This window comes from Marmota flaviventris, chromosome 15 (assembly GCF_047511675.1).
Source record: "Marmota flaviventris isolate mMarFla1 chromosome 15, mMarFla1.hap1, whole genome shotgun sequence".
NCBI lineage: Eukaryota > Metazoa > Chordata > Mammalia > Rodentia > Sciuridae > Marmota > Marmota flaviventris.
The window spans coordinates 79,905,592-79,931,934 of record NC_092512.1 but is presented as its reverse complement, the minus strand read 5'-3'; the positions used below and the strand labels follow the sequence as shown (position 1 = coordinate 79,931,934).

General features: G+C 35.4%; 1 protein-coding gene across 1 annotated transcript in view; it reads left to right on the top strand.

The window, feature by feature from the left end:
• Nucleotides 1–26,343, top strand: part of Sntg1 (syntrophin gamma 1) — a 326,863-nt gene that overhangs the window by 96,372 nt on the left and 204,148 nt on the right. Inside the window, exon 10 of the mRNA XM_071602172.1 lies at nt 4,422–4,551. Within this exon, the coding sequence (XP_071458273.1) occupies nt 4,422–4,551 (130 nt within the window). The remainder of the gene's footprint in view (nt 1–4,421; nt 4,552–26,343) is intronic.

Here is a 26,343-nt window from a genome sequence, read left to right as displayed (position 1 = left end):
ATGTATGTCAGTGGTAGTGGGCAGTAATAGCATATGCAAAGCCCTGGGTTCAATCCCCCCAAACATCCCAAAGAAAAAGTCACACACACACACACACCTACACATACACACATAGTTTGCATCTTGGCTAAACACACACACACACACACACACATATACATACACACATAGGTTGCATCTTGGCTAAACTCTTAAAAGTTGAATTGGATTTTGACTGGTAGATATAATACAATTCACATTTTTATGAATTATCAGGTTTGCCAGCTGCAGTGGTGCACACCTGTGATCCCAGAGGCTCTGGAGGCTGAGGTAGAAGGATGGGGAGTTCAAAGACAACCTTAGGCTGGGGCTATGATTCAGTGGTCACATGCCCCCAAGTTCAATCCCTAGTACCCCACCCCACCCCCCCAAAAAAAGATTATCAGGTTTTAAGAAGCCTAGTCCAAAGTATTCAAAATACAAGAGTTAAAAAAACAGGACACGGGTTGCCTTTTTATTTTATACCTAGAGAATCTATGGGTCTGAGAGAGAATTGACTAGCAGTGACCTTACAGATAATCAGTGGAGTTGGAAATAAAGGTATTTCAAAAGGAATACTGTGGGAAACTATACAGTTGCAGAAGAGGGCTGAGCATATTGAGGGAATGGTAACTTAACTAGTTTCAAATCATGAAAGGGATTGGTGGATTTAAGGTTTGGAAAATAGGTAAGAAAACTAGTTTGGAAGGAATGTTTATGGAGTTCGTTAAGCAGCTTTATATTTGATCCTGAATATAAAATAAATGCTGAGACAGTGAAGCAAGGTAGCCTACACATGGCAGAAAAGACTCTGGACCTGCTGCATGTGAATGGAACTCAGTAAGAATAGAAGACACTGCTGATATCACTAACTGGAGAATTATATATATTTTTTCTCTCTTTCCTTCAACATACCCCCCCCCAACTAAATAATTATAAAACCAGGAAAATGACATAATTGGAGTACATTTGAGTCAGTCCTCTCTCTGACATGCACAAAGCCATTCTCTTGAGAGAGATTTTTATCATTGTTCATTGGTGCATATTGCAAGAATACCCTTCTCATTTGTCTTTTGACCTTCCTTCTCTTTTCGTTTCCACTTTATTAAGGACACCAAGAAACCTTTCTAAAGAAGTGAACTTTTCAGTCCAATGCTTAACCATTAGCACTAGCTCTCCCCCACTTTCATGGGGTGGTAGAAATGTCCTAGCATAATTTGGAAAGCTCCTGCTGGGTAGGTCTTACTTTATCACCAACATTACATACACATTGCGATATGTTAAGTAATCTGTAATTCTCACTGTTTTTCAGGCCTCTGATATTTGTCTTTGGATTAATTATCTCCTGTTTACAGTTTATTATTTCCTTTGCCTACCCCAATCCAGCTGTTTCACAGCTTAGGTTTAAAACCCTGGAGGAATTCTGACTCTGCCTTATCCTTTATAATCCATTAAAAAATTATTGAATCAACTAATTTCCAACATCCTTAAAAATCCCTTGGACTAATTGTTTCATTTTTTAGTCTAATGTTATTTTCAATTTCATATTTTATCAGTTCACACAGTTTCCTCACTTGCCTAAGAGGACCACTACACAACACAAATCCAACTCTCCATGCAAAATTCAGACATGTCCCTTGTGCATTGTATACCTCTCTGCAGGATGCTTGAAGCCCTCCTCACTCTGAGCCAAATTTCCTGCATTAATCTCCCAGGATGCCCACTCAAGGATGTGGCCAACCAGCCTTGCCAAATGATATATTTTTGTCCCTGAAACTCTTGTTCCTCATGTACAAAAGCCCTTCTCTCTGCCATTTCCTCTCCCATTTACCACCCCCTTAAAATTAATATCTTCCTACATATGCCTTCCTGTGGTATAAAATCAAGAATGAATCAAAACATGAATTAATTGCATTAATTAGAAACGTTTGCATATTCATGTATATGCATATGTTAGATTGAAAGATACTTACAAATTCTTATTGGAAGCAGTGCATTTTTCATACAAGGAAGACTAAATTTGTATTATTAAAAAATAAAACTATTTTGAAATTCAGCAATATTGGAGAATAGTTTTTAATGCCAGAGAAATGATAAAAAATCATTAGAATCCTTAAAAATGGAGAGTAGAAAAATCGATCTGAACTCAAGACTTCAGATTACTCACCTCTTTAGTTAAGCAACATTTTATTGGCATACATGCATTAAACTAAGAATCATAATTTGCTCTGGGTATACTCAAGTCTATGGTTACCATTTCTAAATTTTAATGTGTCAGAATATTAATGAGTAATGAAGTCTATCGATTTCAAAAAGTGTATTATTAAATAAGATAATGCATAAAAGACTGACTCTTATTATTTATATCATGTCAAAGAATTATATTTTCTAAAGGCTGCAAATGAAAACAAAAGTACTTCAGTTATTACTAAGAGTTTAATGAAATAATGTCTATATGGTGTCATTCTCACAAAGTTCGCCATGTTAATGGAGCATTCAAAGGGACATTATTCATAGAACTTCGTGATTTTTGAAATAGGTGGACCCTACCAATTACTCAGCAAATGTGGGTTAAATTTGTAAGGTATATCACTCTCATATATATTTTGGGGAAACTGATGCCCAACTAAGTGGACTAATTTGCCAACACTCTTCTTTATTCAGTGGTAGACAGAAGCATAACCCAAATATCTGTAATCTTTATGATCAGACTTTTTTTTAAGAGATGATACTTAATCAAAGAATCTGTACAAGTGCTTTGTGAAAGGGTTAGTTTCCATTTATTTATAAGAGTTGAAATAAGATGTAAAGATGGTTTTATGTCAACATGTAGGTCTTGGTTCATAAAAAGCTAGTTTTTCAGAATTATTCTACCTAGGAATTGTGTCACATATATGATTTGATATGAGTGTGTTCACTTTAATCAGTTAAAAATATCTAGCTGTCATGATTCATTTATAGAAGAGAGGACGAATACTTTTAAGGTATGCTTTGATTTAAGCACATGAAGCAATGGTTATGCTAATTAGTAGAAAGAAATGCATATTACTAAACCCAAATTAGTTCTCATTTCCCCTGGCTGGTTGAGCTTCTGTCTGGATATTGTAAATGTCTTACTCACTGTTGAACATTAGAATTAAAGCTAAAAATGTACATGTGCATTTTTAATATTCTTTTCTTGCTGTGCATTTTTTTTCCTTGCCACAAATTCAAAAGAACCTTCTTTCAAAGAGATAGATAACAATTGTATTCCTACAGGGATTTTGTATTTTTAAAAGAAAAAAAAAATAGATATTTGAACATGTCCCTGTTTTCAGTAAAAAATGCTGTGTCAAGGATATGAGAACTACTTTCTCTAAAAATATTAATAATTTGAATGCAGTGTACTTTGGATGCTGAAGGCTTAATTCTGTGTTCAGTTATAAGATGGGAAACGTTCTAAAAAGAAAAGGGAAGAACGTGAATTAATTGTGAGCCAGATCTATGTTCTCTGGCTTTTCCTTTGAGGTAGTAAATAATGTTAATACCCATAAATGCTCGATAGCAAAACACAAAAGGGCAAGGGATATATAATTTTGGAGAAAATATATAATTTATTTTAATTTACATATCATTTCATAGGCTGAGATGCAAAGGTTTCTTATTGCTTCACAATCTGCTAGTATTTAAATATAGTTTGTGCATTTCCTAACGTGTATTGTGCTACACAACAGGGTGATTCTGAAAGCTGAGGTATTTGACTAGCTTTCACTCATTCCAGGATTCTATCTCTTCCTGTCTGTTAAATTTATGTCTAAGCATTGGAAGAACATGATGTGGGACCAAAAAAAAAAAAAAAAAAAAAAGAGGGAATCATTCAGTATTGAAGTTTTAGGGAGAAACTTTAAGTTCTATAGTACGTTGTAAGCAATTTTCAGGAAGGCATCATTGACTTTCTTTTACCAACAACAAACATCAATAAAAGACCATACAGATAGTAAGATCGGTCATTGCATTTTATGAAAAAAAGTTTGGTGTTACAGAAATTCTCAACATTGACACAAATTAAGAATGTGAGCATTTAGAACCAGAAAGGAGATGTGACCTTGAGTTCCCACCCATGTTTGAGAAGATGGATAAACAGAGATTGAGTGTGAAGAACTAATGATTAAGTTCTGCAGCTTAGATTATCCAAGTGATTTTTATGTCATGTATGATATTTGTTTGAGTTGTGCTCCATTTGTAAGTCAGAAAACACACCAAAAAATGTCAAGAGGAGATGACAGAAGCTAAAATAATAAAGAGAGTGTTTGTAATTTTATTGCAAACACAGAAAAAAAATGCTTTTGAAATTTTTTAGATTCTTTTGTATTTACACATTATGTTTTTGCATCTTGATCTGATATGTTCTAACATATCTGCAGGCAGAATGCCTTTCAAGTCATTGCTGTGGACGGAGTATGCAGTGGAATTATTCAGTGCCTCTCAGCCGAGGAATCTGTTGACTGGCTACAAGCAATAGCAACGAATATTTCAAACCTCACAAAGCACAATGTAAGTAAGTAGTGATCCAAGGGATATTGATCAGAGAGTTTCTCAGCCTTCATGAAATTCTTCAATATATATTTGACTTTGCATCAGCTGTTCGGTATCTTTCCAAGAATGAGCCACTTCATATTCAGCATGAAAACTCTTCTGAGACACTTATTAGAAGAAAGTCACTTTACCCTGAAAGTCCCAGTACAATTTGTCAATTCAAGAATGGTCAGGCATGTAGGGTTCCGTAGCAAATGTCAAAGGGACCTGTTTTCATTCAGTAAACAAAAAATTGTATTTTGCATTAAAAGTTAAATATGTTAAAAATAAGTAAAAGCTTTCTGGGCTAATATGCTACTGAATTTCAACAAAGACTATTAATTTACTTTCAGTGATCTTGGGACTGTGGCTAAGAATTTTTAAAGGAATAGGATAATACAGTGAGAAGAGCTACCACGGAGACTGAAGTCTTGTGTGGAACTCTTCTGGCCCAAGAATAATAAGAAAACATCATTGTGGGATCTAGAAACTTGCTCATTAGAGCCAGGTCTAGATTGATAGGAATTAGCTTCTCTTCATTTCATGTATCTTTCTACTTCAAACATTTCCTTTCTTCCCATTCTGTGTCTGTTTATTGTCACCATCTTATTATCATTACTCTTTAATAATCTAATCAATTCTCTCTTGCTCTCTTGCTCTCACTCCCAGAAGCTGTGTAGTCTAACAAACTAAACAAAACCATAAACCTCTCTTCCTTGAATACTGATGTATTATCATTACAGATATTTGTTTTCGAAAATCAAGTACTTGACATCATCATGCTCTTGTCTTACTTTTCTCCTTTGTCCAAAACTACCCCCATGCCATATTGGAGCAATTAAGATTTCCTAAGGAAAATTCAGAACTCTAATATATAAATGGTTAAGCAGAAATATGTACCTCTACTAACTCATGGATTACACAAAGATTTTCTTATAAAAGTGATCTTCTGTACCCGAGTAACTGTACAGATTTTTACTTAAAATATAAGAAAGTATTGTGATAAATAAGTCTTTCTTAAAAATAAGAGGACCAGCACAGTCATTAAAGCCAATGCTCTTGTTTTTAGTTGTGATTATTTCAAGCGATTCCATCACAATGTCCATACATGTGGTGGTGGGATGCGCTGTGAGTGGAATTGATAGCCACTGCATGTGTACATGTACAATTTTTCTAGGTAATGCCAAATGTTTTTCAAATGACTAAACGATTTACCTTCTTAGTCTCAGTGGGTGACTTATCTTTATAGATCCTTCTCAATCCTTGGTATCTTATTGCCTTTATATATTTTTTTTGGTAGATGTGAAATTGTGTCTCACTGTGCCATGAATAAAGATAAATGGATTTTTTGGGGGGTGGCTAAATAGGTAAAAATACTCTGAGCCCTCCTCAGAGGTATGAACCCAGGATAAGGGCTGACTTGGGCATGTCTGAATTGGGTAAGACTGATGCCTACCAGCTGGGCACAGTGGCACATGCCTGTAATCCCAGCAGCTTGGGAGGCTGAGACAGGAGAGTTGTGAGTTCACAGCCAGGCTCAGTGAGGACCTAGGCAACTCAGAGAGACCCTGTCTCTAAATAATATTTCAAAAAGTAAAAAACAGGCTGGGGAAGTGGTGACTCAGTGACAAAGTACCCCTGAGTTTAATTCCTGGAACAACAATAAAAAAAAAAAAAAAGGAAAAAAACTGTTGCTCACCTTCCAGCCCAGTCTTTGGTAATCTGATGATGTCATCATAACTATAGTTAAGGTACTGATCAGAAAAAGGAAGGAAGGAAGGCAGGCAGGCAGGCAGGCAGACTAGAAATGCAATGTCTCTCTGAGGATTGTGTTTTTCTTCCCTTTGTATCATGTGGATGTTTCTAGGGATAAAGGCAAGCAAAACTACCTTGGGTGAGTATTAATTCTCTATTTCATTGCAGGAGTATTTAGAATGTCTTAAAATTAAGCCATGTCCTATAAAGTATATGAGGAAAAGTACTTTAAAAAGAACAGAATGTTAAGCAGTAAATTGAAAGCTTTACTTTTTTACTAGATCCAATTTTTCATTAGTCTAAAATCCTAGGAAAGTTTCATGAAAACAACTTCTTTGGAAGGTATGTTCACTTAGAATGATGTGATCCAACTGACAAGCATTTGAAATAGCTTTCTTGAAATTAAAAAAAAAAAGAGCAAAGATGTAAATGTCATTAAGCTCTATAAGCCTAAGGAAGGATAAGCCTAATTTTCTGTTTATTTTTCATCCTTACGACAAATACTTGCCATGAAATTTAGGAAAGCAGATAACACCCTTATTCAACACTGTTTTAAATGCTGGGAGATCCATATATTTCTTGTGATATTATTGCCATATTATAGGTTTTCTGTTCTTTCACCTCTCCTTGATTATATTGTAATAAATGTCCTTTTGTTCTTCTGATCAGTTTTCAGTAAAAATACTTTTGATCACAATGCACTCCTGTATGTGAAGTACAATATATGTGTTGAAAAGACATTGAATGTAGGGAAAGACAATGTGAAAATCACAATAGCTACAGAGAAGTCACAATAATGCCATGATGAAATATGATTGATATAGTTACATAATGTGAAGAAAGAAGTTGGATTAAGACTACTGTGGAAAGTTCTGATTAGAATAGACAGTTGACATCTCAAGTTCTCTTATTTTTTATATTAAAGAGATTCTAGAATTACTACTTGGAGGAACTAATTTTTTCTTTACTTGCCAATATTATGAATTGGTGAAGGCTTATATAATTTAGGCATAAATGGTGTATGTGTTATTAATAGGTGCAAAAAGAAAATATTGGGGTAAATGGGGGTAAATATCTGAGAAAGTCCACCAATGAGATTATCAGACATAGCAATAAATTTTAGAATGAGATAAAAATGCATATGAAATAATAAGTTTTAAAGTATTAGCAAACTACACTTCTGAAAAGATATAAAACATGCTTACAAGCTGGGCACAGTGACACATGACTATAATTCCAGCAACTTGGGAGGGCAGGGCAAGAGGGTCACAAGTTCAAGGCAAGCCTCAGCAATTTAGCAAGACCCTGTCTCAAAATAAAAAATAAAAAGGGCTGGAGATATAACTCAGTGATAGAGTGCCCCTGGATTAAATCCCCAGTGCCATCAGAATGGACAAATAAATAAACATGTGATGATTTGAAGAAAGAAATGTTGAAACCAAAACATTACAAAACCCTTTAATGATGAATTATATTTTAGTATAAAGACAGTTGGAGTACAGAGAAGAATAAAAAAAAGAAAAATAGAACCACAAACAGAAAACCCTATGTTAGAATGACTTTAACAACAGTCTAACCACTTGCTTTCTTTTTGTTCACTAATTTCCAGCAGTGATATAACTTTGAAATGGGGATTTTATACTAAATTTATTTGAAAATTTAATGTAATTATAGCTTCTTTCTGAAGAAATTAGTTTTCTAGAAGGTCCTTGAATATAAAAAAAAAATTTAGTAAAATATAATTGAAAATTGAATTTTATTATTAATCAGGGTGGCTCCTAAATATTCACAATATGTTTAGTAAACAGTATGTAGTAGAAAAAGTTCCTTCGGGGACTTGTCTTTAAGCTGTGCTGCACAGATGCCAACATATTTTAAAAGCTTTTACATTAGAAAGGGAGGCTGTAATGTTGTGGAATACAACTAATTGTTTCCACCAGTTACCACTGGCATTTGCTATTACTTGGACTAAAGTAGACTCAAATCCATTTTTTTTTTTTTTTTTTTGCTACTGAGGATTAAACCCAGGGATACTTAAACAGTGAGCCACATCCTCAGCCATTGTTTAAATAATTTTATTTAGAGACAGGGTCTCTCTGAGTTGCTTAGTGCCTGCTAAGTTGCAGAGGCTGGCTTTGAACTCTTAATCCTCTTGCCTCAGCCTCCCCAACCACCACTACACTTGGCCTCAAATTGATTCTGAAGATAGAATTCATATCTCCTAGAGTACTTGCGGTCATGGTGGTGAATGATTATAATCCCAACTCCTCAGAAGACTAAGGCAGGATAATCGTAAGTTAGAGGCCAACATGGGCAATTTAGCAAGACCCTGTCTCAAAATTTTAAAGAGAGGCTGAGGTATAAATCAGTGGCAGAGTGCTTTTGTGAATTGTGGAATTGTGCTAGACCCTGGGTTATATCCCGCATATCAAAAATAAAAAAAAAAAAGAATGAAATAACAGTACTTAAAACAATACCTCCTTGCTCCAAGTTAATTATTTTTTAAATTTTTTTCTGCTATTCATTATTTAGCCAGATAGAAAGTTGTTAATTTTATTTCCAAAGTTATCTCATATTAAATAATTTTAAAATATGCCAATATTATAAGGGAGTTAACTTTCAGGAACCTTGGAAAGGAGTAAATCCATTTTGCATATTATAGGGAGTTGAATATATGGGGAAAAGAGGCACTCTTTAACAGTCAGGCTGATAAGATGATCCTCGATGATGTTCACCTCCTGGTATCCCCACCCTTAAGCGATCCCCTTTCCTTAGATGTGAGATACATGGTAAGCCTGGAGGAAGATAACTCACCGGTCAGGGCTTTGGATGAAACCATGGCTTCAGTTGACCCTTGGTTACAGTCTTCTGAAATAGCCAGGGAAAGAAAACCCATATCTGGACTCCTGAGCCACAGGAACTGTGGGATAATAAAAGATTTGCTAAGTCACTAAGTTTTGAAGAGTTATGTTACATAGCATTATGGAGTGGTATTTGTTTCCTTCAGCGGCTATAACAAATTACCTCAAACTTGGTGATTTGAAATATTAGAAACTCACCCTCAGTTCTGAAATCAAGATGTCAGCCAACTACCTCACTTCTGGACACCCTAGTGGAGAATGCTTCTTGCTTCTGATGACTCTCAACACTTCTCGGCTCTTAGCCACTCTATTTCAATTTTTGCTTCTGTGGTCACATTGCCTCCTCCTCTGGATGTCTCTTAGGTGGACAACTGTACTCTGTTTAGGGCTTACCCTGATAATCTGGTGTGACCTCTCATCCCAAGAGCTTTAACCTAAATGCATCTACAAGAATCCTCCACATTGTTTCTATCAAATAAAGCATTCACAGATTCCAGGTGTTTCACATAGATATCTTTCAGGTAGGCCATTTTTGGCCTACCATGAAAGCAAGTGAGCAAAATAAGTAGATTCAGACTTTAAATTTTGACTCATTTTCCATGGGGTGTTTTCAATATTTGTTGAGTTTTCAAAGCATTTGCTTTGCCTTTTTGGAGTTTCCCGCATGTGCACACCTTGAAGGGAGTGCAGAATTTCTCTCAGATTACACATAGAATTGAAGTATCCCTTTTATGCTCTCCCTCTTGGGGGATTCCCTTGTATTCTCTGGATCCCCACATTACTGTTCTTCATCCTCTTTCCAGAAATATAGAGTTTATCTCTGAGTTTAGCCTCCTGTACCCTTGAATATTTCCTTATAAGTGGGCCCCCGTTCAGGCCAAGGCAACAAAAAATATATATGAGAGAAACTAATGGGGATCCTTCGTGCACCAAGGAACCATTTTCAGTTTCCTTTTCATGAAGTGGGTGGGGGAATGGATTTTTTTCTCATAGCTTCTAGCTGCCAGTGTTAGTCAAATTATAATTGTGGTGACCAGAACACCTGGCGAGACAACTTAGTGGAGAAAGAATTTATTTTGGCTCATAGGTTCAGAGATTTCAGTCCCTATGTGGCTGACTCCATTGCTCTGGGCCCAAGGTGAAGCAGCACACATGTCATGGGCAATGGTGTGGTAGAAGAGCACTGCTCTATTAATGACAGCCATGCAGCACATAGAGGAAGAAGGGGGAAGGGGACCAGCAGAAAAGAGGAACCTTTTCAGGGCAGGCCCCCTGGAGGCCCACTTACTCCAGTGTAACCCAGCTGCCTACAGTGAGCAGCCAGTTAGTCCATTCAAAGTAGGATGGACTGATGAGATTATTGCTCTCTCAATCCAAAGTTTTTAAAATCTTTCAGCCCTGCTTTCTGCTCCTGATTATCAGGCTAAACCTGGCTGAAAGCTGCCATCCATATCCGTGGCACTGACCGAAGGCTGGTGCTCCACCAGATTAATTAGAACATCAGCTTGAAGTTCAACCTTCAACAGTGTCTCAAGGATATGAGCAAAATGTAGACAAGTCCTTTGCCAGAATATAACATGAGGGGCCTCTCCGCCATTTCTAGTAGAGTCTTCATTTCCCCCCTGAAACCTCACGGGTACTGTCCACATTCTTAGCAGCATCTGGTCTTCTGAGCTCCCACCAGAATTTCCCATTAAGTTTTGCTACAAGAGTTTAAGTCTTCTACCACCTACTTCTCCATACTTTTCCAAATCCATCCCACAAACCAGCTGTAAAGGCCTCTAAACCACATGGTCAAGTTAGTAAGAGCCATGACCCCACTTCTCAGTACCGATTTCTTTGTGAGTCAGCTTGGCATTGCTGTGATGAAATAACCAACAAGACCAACTTGAAAGAGGGAAAAGTGTATTTTGGTTCATGATTTCAGTCCATAAATGCCTGACTCCACTGCTCTGGGCCCAAGGTGAGGCAGAACATCATGGTGGAAAAGTTATAGTGGAGGAGTGCTACCTCATTTATGGCAGCCAGGAATGAGAGAGAGGGGGTTGGGGGAGGTCCACATGGAAGATGATTCCATCCTCAGCCACATCCTATTTGCTTATAATACCACCCTGGAAGTCCATTAGCACTCACATTGCAATCAATTCACTTCCAACCTTCTCTGCATTAATACAGGAGCTTTGGGGACACATCTCATATCTAAATCTAACACTGTCTGTGTTGTCTCTGCTTCCATGGCAACAATGGATTCATTTATTTAAGTTAGAAAACAATATTCTACATTATTAATTAGTGCAAGTGCAAAATAGTTTATAATAATCACTAGACGTCCTAGAAAGAAAAAAAAAATATCTTATTGTCAAGTTCACTCATATTGGTTGGGAAACAATACCTATTTATTATTCCAGTGCCTGGATGGGAAGTATGTCTAGAAGCTTCCACGGAAAATGATGAAGAAGTGATATAAGAGGCCCAGAAAGAAATACTAGCATCTAAAACTCAAGCTGACCTGCTGAGTTGGGAGGAGGTCACAACTGAGAAAAGCTGCTATACAGATGTGAAGCTGGAGGGTGCTCATTCACCTGGGGAGTGAGAGCAGCAGTGGCTCTGACCTAGGAGCAGTAGGTCATGTGTGACTTGACTGTGGTCACACTTGGCCACCAAGTATGTCCTATGTCCTTGTATTTTCAGTACTTAGCAGTTCATGCTGAACAAGCAATGAAATGAAAAAATGAGTCAATCTGTCAATCAACTGTTGAAGGAAAGAATCCTGAAAGTGAAGGAAAAAAAAAAAAGAGGAGAGAAAGATTCATGGAGCTCCCACAAACACTGCAGTTGACAGATCCCACCTGTTAAGTTCATACAACCTGTGAGTTGCCTTCTCATTTTAGAGCATCTGTGGACAGGAAAAAGTGGAAGTGCTGTCCATGGTAGACATCCCTGGTATTATCTGAGCATATTTGCTTTCATCCCTCATAAATCTACCTCCCCGTAATGAAGTGTCTGAAAAACAAGGGTGTTTTTGAAATAAACCTTCTTCATATAACTCACTGAGTTAAGGGACAAGGATAGAAAAATACGATCTGCCAGAGAGATCAGGAATAAATGTACTGTGGTACATCTATCTGATCTCAAGTGAAGGCAAATACTTTTGAGCACATTAATAATGTGCTCCCAACTTTCATTCTTTCAAGAATGTATGCATGTGTCACTTCCTAAAACCTTCTCCTTGGAGAGGACTGAGGAGGTTATCTATGTCATCTCCCACTCAATTAAGGAATATCTCTAGCAAAGATCCTCTTAGATAGCTCTCAGCTGGAAATCTTTCAATGACAAGAAAACCCTGCTTCACAATGCAGCAATTCAATCTTTGACAGTTCAATATTAGGCAATCTTTCCTTAGAGCGAATAAAAATCTCTGTCTTGTATCTTTCATCCATTTGTACTAATTCTGCCTTGGGAAAGACACTATAATTTAACTTCTTCTTTCACTTGGCAGTTACTCAAATATATAGAGGCAAATATCATATGCTGCATTCAGCTTTTTTTTTTTAATAGAAATATCACTGACTCATTCCTATTCCACTCTGTCATATCATTTGAGACTTTTCCTGTCCTGCTCACTATTTCTGGATGTAGAAACTGTTTAGGATAAAAAGGGTATTAATAATATGTTTGAGTTTCGGTTGTTGGTATTACCATGAGGTCAAATATCTTTTAGACTCAATATTGTCTTGATATTTGTTGACTGATTTTGTATTATCCCTATAAAATCATATGTTAAAAACTCTCAATAATAATATATTTTATTATTTAAACTCGCAATAATTTCATATTTTATTATGATGATTAGTCAAGGGTCATGTTCTCATATTGCACATCATAGAACCATCAGTGAATAAGATTCAAATTTTAAGTATGTATTTTATATGCAAACAAACTTAAGTTTCAAAACGTGGTTCTTGTACTGCACCAATTATAAAATATTCAAAGAAATACTCATAGTAAACAACTTGAGCGAAATACTAAAGATACTGAAGAGTGTCTTTAGTTTCAAGATTGAAATTTTATCATTCTTGCCTACTTTAATAAATTAAAATAAGATATTTTATACAACTGCCCAATATCAGAGGCTATGAAGTATCATTTTTATATACCAACAATCCATTAAGCATTAATAGGAAGCTATATCCTTGGGAAGAATGATACATGATGAAGAATTCAAATATCATATTGTGGATGTTAATATATAATAAAATATAAAAATATCAAAATATATTTTCTTCTATAACTTTATTTCTTAGAGAACATAGGAATCTTTCTTCAGTGCATAAAGTATAAAGAAAATGTATGACTTTATAGTAAAGAAATAACAAACACCACTCCAGCCAGGTGATCGAGGTTAAAATCAGCAATGACTGTTTGGTTGAAATAGATACCCCCAATACAATGTGATAAAAATATGGTAATGTGCCCCTGGGGTCTTTCTCTCCAATCTGCAATCCCAGTCTCAGCATGAGAAAAACATCAGATGAATCATTAGTGCTGAATAGTCTACAAAATAATGGACCAGCAACTCCTAGCAACCCAAACTTTGAAAACAAGGAAAGTTTGAAAAACTGATCTAACCAAGAGCAGCTCAGGAGACAGGGTGCAATATATTACATGGTTGAGATCCTGAAACAGAAAAAGAATATTTGGTAACATCTACAGAAATATAAATAAAGCATAGAATTTAGTTAAAAATAGCATATGAGCATTGATTTATTAATTGTAACAAATGGACTACATAATAAAATACAAGATGCTAATGATAACTATGTGGTATCACATAGGAACTAGATAGGAACATCTTAGCTATGCTAAGATGGTTATGTGGCATATAGAAACTCTGATTTATACTTGTAATTTTTTGTGTGAATCTGAAACCATTCTAAAATAAAACTTCATTTAAATAAATACACATACAAATATCAAATGTTAACATTTGATGTGATTGTCAGTTCCCTGATTTTATCCATCCATTTATTCAACAATAGTTTTTTGAAGACCCATCGCATGATTTATGAGACAGTGACTATAGGATTGAGCAGAAATGGATAGCTCTACCTTCATGAAGCAAACAGTACAATGGGAAAGGAAAACATTATTGAAATAAGCTTATAAGTAAATGCAAACTTTCACCTTCCATAGATAACATGAAGATGTGCTATGAGAAATTGAATCTGTACATAAGAAATGTAGGGAAGTTTAAAAGTTGAATGAATCACAAGAAAGAGTAAAATAAGTGATGGGATGGGCAACAAAAAATTATGACAAGTAATGGCTTGGATTTACAGAAAAGAAAAAAATTAAATTATAGCCATGGGTATCAATGAATATACAAGATTTTCACTGGTCTGAGGTAAAGTGAAATGTTTTGGTCAGCTTAAGTGAATTTTTTCTAAATTCAATTTATTTTCTAAAGCAGATCTTTTATTTTATGTAGGCTTTTGCCTTGTAATTTAAATATCATTCTCTTATAAAATAATAGTATTCATAGGTAAACTTTGTTTTATTTACTTTTCTAAGTTAATAGAATATTTTTTACCTTATTCTATTACTATTAAAAGTTTTAATGCTTCAAAAATGTAGACATCTTCAAATAATTGAAGTAGAACCTTTTCAGATAGGATTGAAAAGAATCATGAAGATATGGATTATACCTAAAATAAATGAAAACTGTGAGGTTGTTAATGATAGGTAACTGAATATCATAGTAGGAAAATTAAAATGTTATTCACAGAATACAAAAACATTAAGAATAGGTAAAATTCTTCAAAACATTAAAATTAACCCAAAAGTCCATCTAGACTGATTTCTTATACCTATACAAAGCAATATTTATTAAAAATTCAGGCAGCAGAAAAGACTGAGATCTATATAATTGCATTAAGTTATATAAGCAACCAGCATTAAAATGTATTCCAATAGGCTAGAACTGAAAGGAGAAAGAAATGAAACTTCAAAACACTCTTTGTCAAAGCAAACTGAGGTTGCTGCTTTTTAAGTATTTCTGTGTTGTGGAAAAAGCATGAATTTTGGCATCATCAAACTTGGTATAAAACTGCAACTTCTCCACTTAGTAGTCATGTGCATAGACTTTAGTTTTCTCATAAATAGGTGCTAAGTAACCATATGTTACTGTGAAGATTAAATATTTAAAAATCCTTTCAATATTTTGCCTCTTAAATAGTGCTAAAACTATACATTTCCTTTTTCCTGTCGTATTCTAAGTTAAATTATTTAATTCATGACATCAATAAATTGTAGTATCTGCTTCTTCTGAGTTTACATGTCTTTTTTTATTTTTTTTCATTTTTCTGTGGAACAGTCATTTGAGATAGTTTTAAGATAGTCACTGAAAGATAGTTTTCTATGTTGCAATACATGGACACAGTTGGATATGAGTTAAAAATAAATGTCTAGTAGTGGCTAAACCATTAAGCAATCTAAAGCTCTAGCTCTCATTTCCCTTATTTTTAAATGAGTGAGAAGAATCAGGAAAATGTAAATTTCTCCTTCACCTACTACTTCTTCAGTGAATTCATCCCAATCAATTTTTCCTTCTACAATACTAAAATTAACCTCTTTTCATAAACAGGAAGAATTTCACCCTTGCCTAATAGAAAAAGTAAAAGAATCTCCTCTTTTATTTGGATACTTCCATGTGTGCCATATTCATACTAATAAAATGTGTCACTTTTAAGTAGATGAAGTTTGTGTATGTATGTGTATGTGTATCTATAAAAATATACATACACGTGTGCATATGTGACATGATTGTATTGTATGATACTATTCTTAAAAAAGAGCAACATTGTATATTGATTGAGAAAACGTTTATTCTTTTTCCCCACCTAACAAGAATTCTGGAGACAGCAGAATATGCTGTATTTCAGGGGTTTGAAGATGCCACCAAGAACCCACCTCTTGTCTAGCCACATTATCTCCCTCCACCATGTTTATGGTGTTGGCTTTTGACTTATGTTTACAACTTCATGGTCATGCTAGTGCTTCAGTAGTTCCAAACATCACTTTAGTGTTCAAGACAAGAAACAAATGGAAAAGGAATGAGTGGATCCAGGCATATTTGTCCCCTGTCACCAAAGAGAAAATTCCCCCTAAACACTTCATTTGACTGTTGATCACTTTCCATTCTCCTGAATTCAGTTCCATGACAATCTTTGAGGATTAGAGAAAAAGGGGATGAGATTGTCTTGTACACACCTTTCCTAATCCTGAAAGTGGAATGTGATAGAGAATATTAGAAATAGCTTAGAATCACTCAATAATACCTACCACATTGCTTAATACTGAACACATATTAGTCCTAAATAGAGTTCATCAATAATAAGTACCCTCTCCGAGATAATCACAGCCCTTTAGGACTCATTCTCTATCTCTCTCTGTGTCTCTCTATCTCTCTGTCTCTGTCTCTTTCTTTCTTTCTCTCTCTCTGTCTCTCTGTCTCTCTCTCTCTCTCTCTCTCTCTCACACACACACACACACACACACACACGGAGGATGAGCGAGGGGAGAATTTAATCAGATATTTGAATTTACTCAGCAGCTATTTCACTCATCTTCCGATATTTTATGCACTTACCTAATCATTTGAGAGTCATAAGTTTAATCCATAGAGATCTACTCTATGAGATGGCAAACACAAGTTGAAAAAAAAATCAAATATGTTTTTCATAAAGATGTTTGTTGTGAAAATAACAGGAGAAAAAAATAAAAACTTCTGTTGCTTTTGCCACATTCAAACGATTCAACAAAGCTTGTAGGTGAATTGAAAGTCATGACAGAATAAAGACTAGCAGAAAGGAGATTTACTGAAAATGAACTGAAAGCTGTGATCAGAGGTTGTGGAGTGTGGTTCTGACAGGCATGTGTGTCACTTAAGTAGAATCTTTTTTTCCTTTTTATAGCCACTGACATGTCTGAGACCTTAGATGTACTTTTTAGCAGCAGTGTGTTATTGTTTTCTGCATCAATTTTCTTTATACACCAAAATGTGAATGTCAGACACACAAGTGTCAACAAAAAATTGGGTTACAGTGAGTGAAATTAAAGAAGTGTGGAGACAGTCACTTAACTCAGAACGAAAGCAAGGAAGAGTTAGGTGCTGTATTTTATGAAAAATTTTCACAACTGTATTCTTACTTTTGTATGATTGGAGGTGATTTTGGCAAATTATGACAGCAGAATTTCAATAAAATAGCTGAGTTTGTCTCTTAGAAAACTACTCATCAGATGTTAAATATTTTTAACAAATTTTGATAAGCAATATTATCAGAAAACATATATTTATTCCAGCCCAAATCATCTGCTTTGATGAATAATGAATAATGCTGTCATGGTATCATCTTCCTTATTCCTTTGGCTTTCTTCCTGGCCAGAGCATCCCAAGTTCTTCACATTGAAGCCTTCTCACGACTGTGGGAAAAAGCTTAGAATCAATCAATAATACCTACCATATTGCTTAATACTGAACATATATTAGTCCTAAAGAAAGTTCATCAATAATAAGTACTGCACAAGGACTTCACCCTAACATATCCACCTCACCTGCTTTCCCTGATACCTGGGGCTAAACTTTAGCATGGCTTTCCTCTTGCCACAGTGCCAGGAGCTGAACTCCCTGGACCTACCACTGCCCCATTCTCAAGATAATGAACAGGATGTGGGGGGAATTACCAGCAGATATATACTGTCCAGTTAAAGACCCAAAGTGAGAAGAAGCTAGTTAGCACATTGTTCAGCCTTGCTCAACAGCAGAGTTCTTGATTTGGAAATGCAGCAGTGAACTGTAGACATATCACACTTGAGTGAACATCCAAAAGTGTTTTATGGAGCAGTAGTGGCCAGCTTGGTGACTCAGGCTCCTCTTTATTTGCTTCTTGTTGGTCTGCCTTGCTTCTCTTTACCTTTTCCTCTTTCTTTCTTGGGACTGATCACCTTTCCTCAACACACCTTTCCTCAACACATTTTTAACATGTGACTTCGTCTCATACTCCAGTGGTAAGGAAGTAAGACGAGGGAAGTACCTTTTACTGTTAGATGTTCCTTACAGGGTGCTGAGCATTCCACAGTTGGTCGATTCTAACTATACAGCATGGTGTTTAAGAGAAAATGTAAATGGCACTAAGTAGACAGATGAAGAGCTGCAAGGAAATTATGCAGGAAATCATTTGGGGATTGAGTTTTACTGAATTAAGGTTATTTTAGGTCCCTTTAATTATACAATAGAGCTTCAAATCTAAATACCTGAGTAGGGAGTAAAGTTGTCACATATATCACACCTGAAGGTCTCTCCTGAGTTGTTATCTAAAAGGACTGAATTTCCTTTACTTAGAATACTGAATAATAACTTAGCAATGATAGAATTATTTTGTTCACCTATGAGTGATTAATACTGACAGGTTTAAGTTAATTTTATTATTTTCTGAGGCCCATGACAATAACTCTGTGCAGTTACATCCTTCCCTACAGTCATTTTTTTTTTCTTGTTCAGTTCTTCTGTAATAAAGTATTATAAGACTCATCATACTTAACATTATTTGTTGTAGTTTGTTTTACAAGTGGTACCAAGGAGTTCTTGAGGATAGTAAGTATATATTTAGCTTATAGTTGCTTCTGATGCTTGAAGAATTCATAACCAATGAGGGTTTCAGTACTGAACATATGAACTTAGATATCTGTGCATGGTCACAACTTACAATAGTAAGTAGTGTGTGTGTGTGTGTTATGTGTGTGTATTTTAATGATGACTTAGAATTAAAAAAATGATTGTGCTAGGAAAAATAAAATTTAAGGGAGTTCATTCAAATATAATACGTAATCATCTTAAAACACTTACTTATAGTTAGTGGATGTGCTTTTAAAAGAAATGTGGCATGCTTTTATATTTTTGCATCCAGCCATAGAAAATAACAAAGGTAAAGGGCATGAGAAAGGAATAGATAAAAAATATGAGTTGATCTGGGAGCTCCTAAACAAAAACCATTTTTGAGTCTTGCCTTTAAATGGAAATGCTGAGTGTTATCAGCAGCTACAGAATGGATATATTGTCATGATGTGCCCACACATGGGTATCATTCATCATTGGGTAAATTTATATCTGCAGAGTATTGATCTCTCCAGGACCTCACACATCTGTTAAAAAGTAGTGGCCATACATCTCAAAGGAAATTGCAGACATGTTTCTTGCTTCTCTAAGAATGATTTTCTTGGTTAAGTCTTCAAAATTAATTTTTTATGGGAAAATATGCTTTGTTATTAGGGTCAACAGTCATCCGTTTGGAGAGCATACACTCCACTCATCAAATTGACTTGTATGTAAAATTTTAAATTAAAAGGTGAACAGAGTTAGGATAAATTTTTAATATGTAAGATCTCCATTCAACAGCCAACTTTTTTTTTTTTTTTGAGTACTCTGGATTTAACACAGGGACAATTTTACAGTAAGCCACATCCCCAACTCTTTTTACTTTTTATCTTGAGACTGAGTCTCATTAAGTTACTTAAGTCCTCGCTATGTTTCTGAAGCTGGCCTTGAACTTGGAATCTTCCTGTCTTAGCCTTCGAACACACTGCTAGAATAACCACCAGGCCACATTTAATTAGGGGGAAAAAAATCCCTAAAGGAATTTAACTTAGGAAAGGGACAATTTTAAAAGATAACTTTGAATATCCTAATATACTTCTCTGTGGATCAAAAGATATATAGATCATGTTTAAGTTTCTGGATAAAATCAATGCTACTAAACATTAAATAAAAAAAAATTCAGGGATTCAAAGATAAAGGGCAGACACATGAGAGAGCCCAAGACCAGGCCTAGTACTGCCCCCATCAACCTAGGCCTAGGATTGCCTACTCACACCGTGTAAGAGCCCAGGCTCAGGTCAGGCCCAGAACTGTCCCTGATGACCTGTGTGAGATCCCAGGCCCAGCAACAACCTTGAATAGAGCAGAGGACCACACTGGGGATCCCTATTTTGCAATAAGTTTGTCACCCAGCCTGCCTTCATCTTGGGACATTGCAGCCTTTGCCATTAGCCCTCTGGATGTAGCATCTACCTTAGAACAACAGACAGGGCCTAGAGTCAGCTATGTCTCCAAACAGGCAGCCCAAAGCCATTGTAAGGCCCACCCTTTCAGCCCCATATATGAAAGTGGTTTCATCCTTCTTGGGACACCCCCACTGCTATCTTGAGTTACTTCCGCTATTGCTGCTATCACATTTAGTTGCAGTAGCCTCCATATTGGGACACTGGCAGGGGACTAGAAGCCCAACACCTAGGTGAGGTATGGGTAATCTGAAGGGACACTACAAGATCTTAGGGTAAGAGCCACCCTACAAGAAAGGAAAACACATGGACAACATGAAAAAAAAATAAAGAAGAAAGTGCCCCTAAGAAACCAAGACACTACAATAATAGAATCTATTGACAGTGCAGTTGATAAAATGTCAGAGAAGGAGTTCACAATGGACATAATTAAAATAATCTGTGAATTAAAGAGTGACATAAGTAAGCAAATACAGGCAAAAATTGTTCAGTCCAACAACAAGATAAGAGAACAAATACAGGCATCCATTGATCACACAAAGAGATAAGGGAGCAAATACAAGTATCAAAAGGTTACTTCAAGAATGAAAAATTCTTAAAACAAACAAACAAAAACAATCAGAAATCCTTGAAAGGAAGGAAACAATAAACCAAATAAAAACCTCAATAGAAAGGATCACCAACCGACTAGATCACTTGGAAGGCAGAACATCAGATAATGAAGAAAAAAATAAATGATCTGGAAAATAAAGTTGACCACACAGTGAAGATGGTAAGAAACCATGAACAGAACATCCAAGAATTAGGGATAGCATTAAAAGACCAAATCTAAGATTTATTGGGATAGAGGAAGGCACAGGGATTCAAACCAAAGGAATGCACAATCTATTCAATGAAACAGTATCAAAAGATTTCCAAGCATGAAGAATGAACTTGAAAATCAAATGCAAGAGACTTACAAGACACCAAATGTACAAAATTACAACAGGTGCACATCATGGTACATTATAATGAAAATGCCTAGATATAAGAATAAGGATAGAATCTTAAAGGCAACAAGAGAAAGGAATTGGATCACATATGGGGGAGACCAATTTGGATCTCAGCAGATTTTTCAACCCATACCCTCAAAGCCAGGAGATCCTGGAACAACATATACCAAGCTCTGAAAGAAAATGGATGCCAACCGAGAATCTTGCATCCAAAAAAGTTAAGCTTCAGATTTAATCACAAAATAAAAACCTTTCCTAATACGCAAAAGTTTAAAAGAAATTCTGCAGAATTTCTACTACAAAGCAGAAGAGCAAAGAATTCCAGAAGGAGGAAATAAAAAAACAACAATGAAAATCAGCAAAGAGAGGAAAGGCCAATAAAAGGAGAAACCCAATCAAGTTAAAAACCCAAAATAACCCAAATATTCGGGAATACAAATCATACTTCAATAATAACCCTGAATGTGATTGGCCTAAACTCATCAATTAAAAGACATAGAATGACACTTTGTATTTAAAAAGAAGACCCTACAAGATTCTGCCTTCATGAGAGTCATCTCACATGAAAAGACATCCACAGTCTGAAGATGAAAGGGTAGTAAAAAACATACCACTCACCTGAACCATGTAAACAAGCAGGGGTTTCCATCCTCCTATCAGATAAAGTGGACTTCAAACCAAAGCTCGTGAAAAGGGATAAAGAAGGACTTTTCATACTGCTTAAGGGATTCATACATCAATCATACATAACAATCATAAATATCTATGTCCCCCAAAGTAGGGGGGAAGGCATCTATGTATATCAAACGAACCCTTCTCAACTAAAAAAATCAAATAGACCAGGACACAATAATACTGGGTGACTATAATACACATCTCTCACCACTGGATAGATCTTCCAAACAAGAACTGAACAAAGAAACCACAGAAACTAAATAAAACAATAATTTAGACTTAAGAGACATATATAGAATATTCAATCCATCAATGAGTGAATACACTTTCTTCTCAGTAGCACATAGAACATTCTCCAAAATAGACCATATATTATGCTACAAAGCAAGTCTTAGCAAATACACACACACAAAAAAGAGGTAATACCCTTTATTCTATCTGAACATAATGGAATGAAATTAGAAATCATTGATAAAAATAAAGAATAGAAGATACTTCAACACCTGGAGAGTAAATACTATGCTATTGAATGATGCATGGATAACAGAAGACATCAGGGAGGAGGTAAAAATATTCTTTGAGGTAAATGAGAACTTTGATACAATCTACCAACATTTCTGGGGAATTATGAAGGCAGTGCTAAGAGGAAAGTTTTTTGCATTAAGTTCATTCACTAAAAGAAGAAAAAGTCAACCAAATGACCTGACATTACATCTCAAAGCCCTAGAAAAAGAAGAACAAACAAACACCAACGGTGGTAGAAGACAGGCAATATTTAAAATCAGGGAAGGAATCAATGAAATTGAAACAAAAGAAATAATTCAAAGAAATGACAAAAAAGTTGGCTTTATGAAAAATAAATAAAATTAATAAACCCTTAGCCAACCTAATTTAAAAAAGGAGAAAACTAAAATTACTAATGTTCATGATGAAAAAGGAAGTATCAAAACAGACACTGTTGAAATACAGAAGACAATTAGAAACTATTTTGAAAATTTATACTCCAGTGAAACAGAAAACCTCAAAGATACTGACAGATTTCTAGAGGCATATGATCAACCCAAACTGAGTGAAGAGGACACACACAATTTAAACAGATCAATTTCGAGCAAGGAAATACAAGACACCATCAAAAGTCTACCAACCAAAAGAACACTTTGAAAATGAATTACATAAACAGATAAAAGAAGAAGTTAAGCATCTTTATCAGGAGATAGAGATTATAAAAAAAATCAAACAATAATTCTAGAAATGAAGGAAACGATAAACCAAATTAAAAACTCAATTGAGAGTATCACTAACAGAGTGGAGCAAGTAGAAGCCAGAACGTCAGATAATGAAGACAAAATATATCATCTTGAAAAGAGCCTAGCCAACTGAGAAAGGCTGGTTAAAAATCACAAGAGAAACATCCAAGAGATATGGGATAACATAAAAAAACCAAACCTACGAGTCATCGGGATAGAAGAAGGTACAGAGATTCAAACCAAGGGAATGAGTAGACTGCTGAATGAAATAATTACAGAAAACTTTCCAGAAATAAAAAAGGAAACGGATATACAAATTGTAGATGCATACAGGACACCGAGCACACAAAATCACAGTAGACCAACGCCAAGACACATTGTTATGAAGATATCCAATATACAGAACAAAGAGAAAATATTAAAAGCTACAAGAGAAAGGAGGCAGATTACATTCAAGGGTAAACCAATAAGGTTAACAACGGATTTTTCATCACAGACGCTGAAAGCGAGAAGATCCTGGAACAACGTATTTCAAACACTGAAAGACAATGGTTGCCAACCAAGAATTCTGTATCCAGCAAAATTAAGCTTCAGGTACGACAACGAAATAAAAATCTTTCATGATAAACAAAAGCTAAAAGAATTTGCAGCCAGAAAACCAGCATTGCAAAGCATCTTGAGCAAAACACTACACGAGGAAGAAATGAAAAACAATAACCAAAACCATCAGTGGGAAGTGCCTCTATAAAAACAGAGGGCGGGGGGAAGCTAATCATGGAGAAACAAACTAAATTAAATTAAAAAAAAAAAAGATAAATAATCAAACATGGCTGGAAGTACAAACCATATATCAATAGTAACTCTAGACGTTAATGGCTTAAACTCTCCAATAAAGCGACATAGGCTGGTAACATGGATAAAAAACAAATCCAACAATATGCTGCCTCCAGGAGACACATCTGATTGCAAAAGACATACACAGGCTGAAGGTGAAAGGTTGGGAAAAAATATACCATGCACACGGTCCTCGTAAGCAAGCAGGGGTGGCCATCCTCATATAGAATAAAATAGACTTCAAGACTAAGTTAATCAAAAGGGATAAGGAAGGACATTATATACTGTTAAAAGGAACCATTCACCAACAATACATAACAATTATCAATATTTATGCACCAAATAATGGTGCTGCGACGTTCATAAAACAAATTCTCCTCAAGTTCAAGAATCAAATAGACCACAACACAATAATTATGGGTGACTTCAACACACCTCTCTCACCATTTGACAGATCCTCCAAACAAAATTTGAATAAAGAAACTATAGAACTCAATATCACAATCAACAACCTAGACTTAACTGACATACATAGAATATATCAACCATAATTAAGTGGATATACTTTTTTCTCAGCAGCACATGGATCCTTCTCAAAAATAGACCATATATTATGCCATAGGGCAACCCTCAGTAAATATACAGGGGTGGAGATAATCCCATGCATTTTATCTGATCATAATGGAATGAAACTGGAAATCAATGATAAAAGAAGGAAGGAAAAATCCTACATCACATGGAAAATGAACAATATGTTACTGAATGATCAATGGGTTACAGAAGACATAAAAGAGGAAATAAAAAAATTCATAGAGATAAATGAAAATACAGACACAACATATCGGAATCTATGGGACATAATTAAAGCAGTTTTAAGAGGGAAATTCATCGCCTGGAGGTCATTCCTCAAAAAAAAGGAAAAACCAACAAATAAATGAGCTCACACTTCATCTCAAAGCCCTAGAAAAGGAAGAGAGAGCAAAACAACAGCAAATGTAGCAGAAGGCAAGAAATAATTGAAATCAGAGCGGAAATCAACGAAATTGAAACAAAAGAAACTATTGAAAAAATTAACAAAACTAAAAGTTTGTTCTTTGAAAAAATAAATAAGATCGACAGACCCTTAGCCATGCTAACGAAGAGAAGAAGAGAGAGAACTCAAATTACTAACATACGGGATAAAAAAGGCAATATCACAACAGACGCTACAGAAATACAGAAGACAATTAGAAATTATTTTGAAAACCTATATTCCAATAAAATAGAAGATAGTGAAGACATCGATAAATTCCTTAAGTTATATGATTTGCCCAGACTGAGTCAGGAGGATACTCACAACTTAAACAGACCAATATCAATAGATGAAATAGAAGAAGCAATCAAAAGACTTCCAACCAAGAAAAGCCCAGGACCGGATGGTATACAGCGGAGTTTTACAAAACCTTTAAGGAAGAATTAATACCAATACTTTTCAAGCTATTTCAGGAAACAGAAAAAGAGGGAGCTCTGCCAAATTCATTCTATGAGGCCAACATCACCCTGATTCCGAAACCAGACAAAGACACCTCAAAGAAAGAAAACTACAGACCAATATCTCTGATGAACCTAGATGCAAAAATCCTCAATAAAATTCTGGCGAATTGGATACAAAGGCACATCAAAAAAATTGTGCACCATGATCAAGTAGGATTCATCCCTGGGATGCAAGGATGGTTCAATATACGGAAATCAATAAATGTTATTCACCACATCAATAGACTTAAAGATAATAACCATATGATCATCTCGATAGACGCAGAAAAAGCATTCGACAAAGTACAGCATCCCTTTATGTTCAAAACATTAGAAAAACTAGGGATAACAGGAACTTACCTCGACATTGTAAAAGCTATCTATGCTAAGCCTCAGGCTAGCATCATTCTGAATGGAGAAAAATTGAAGGCATTCCCTCTAAAATCTGGAACAAGACAGGGATGCCCTCTATCACCACTTCTATTCAATATAGTTCTCGAAACACTGGCCAGAGCAATTAGACAGACGAAAGAAATTAAAGGCATAAAAATAGGAAAAGAAGAACTTAAATTATCACTATTTGCAGGTGACATGATTCTATACCTAGAAGACCCAAAAGGGTCTACAAAAAAACTACTAGATCAAATAAATGAATTCAGCGAAGTGGCAGGATATAAAATCAACACGCATAAATCAAAGGCATTTCTGTATATCAGCGACAAAACTTCTGAAATGGAAATGAGGACAACCACTCCATTCACAATATCCTCAAAAAAAAAA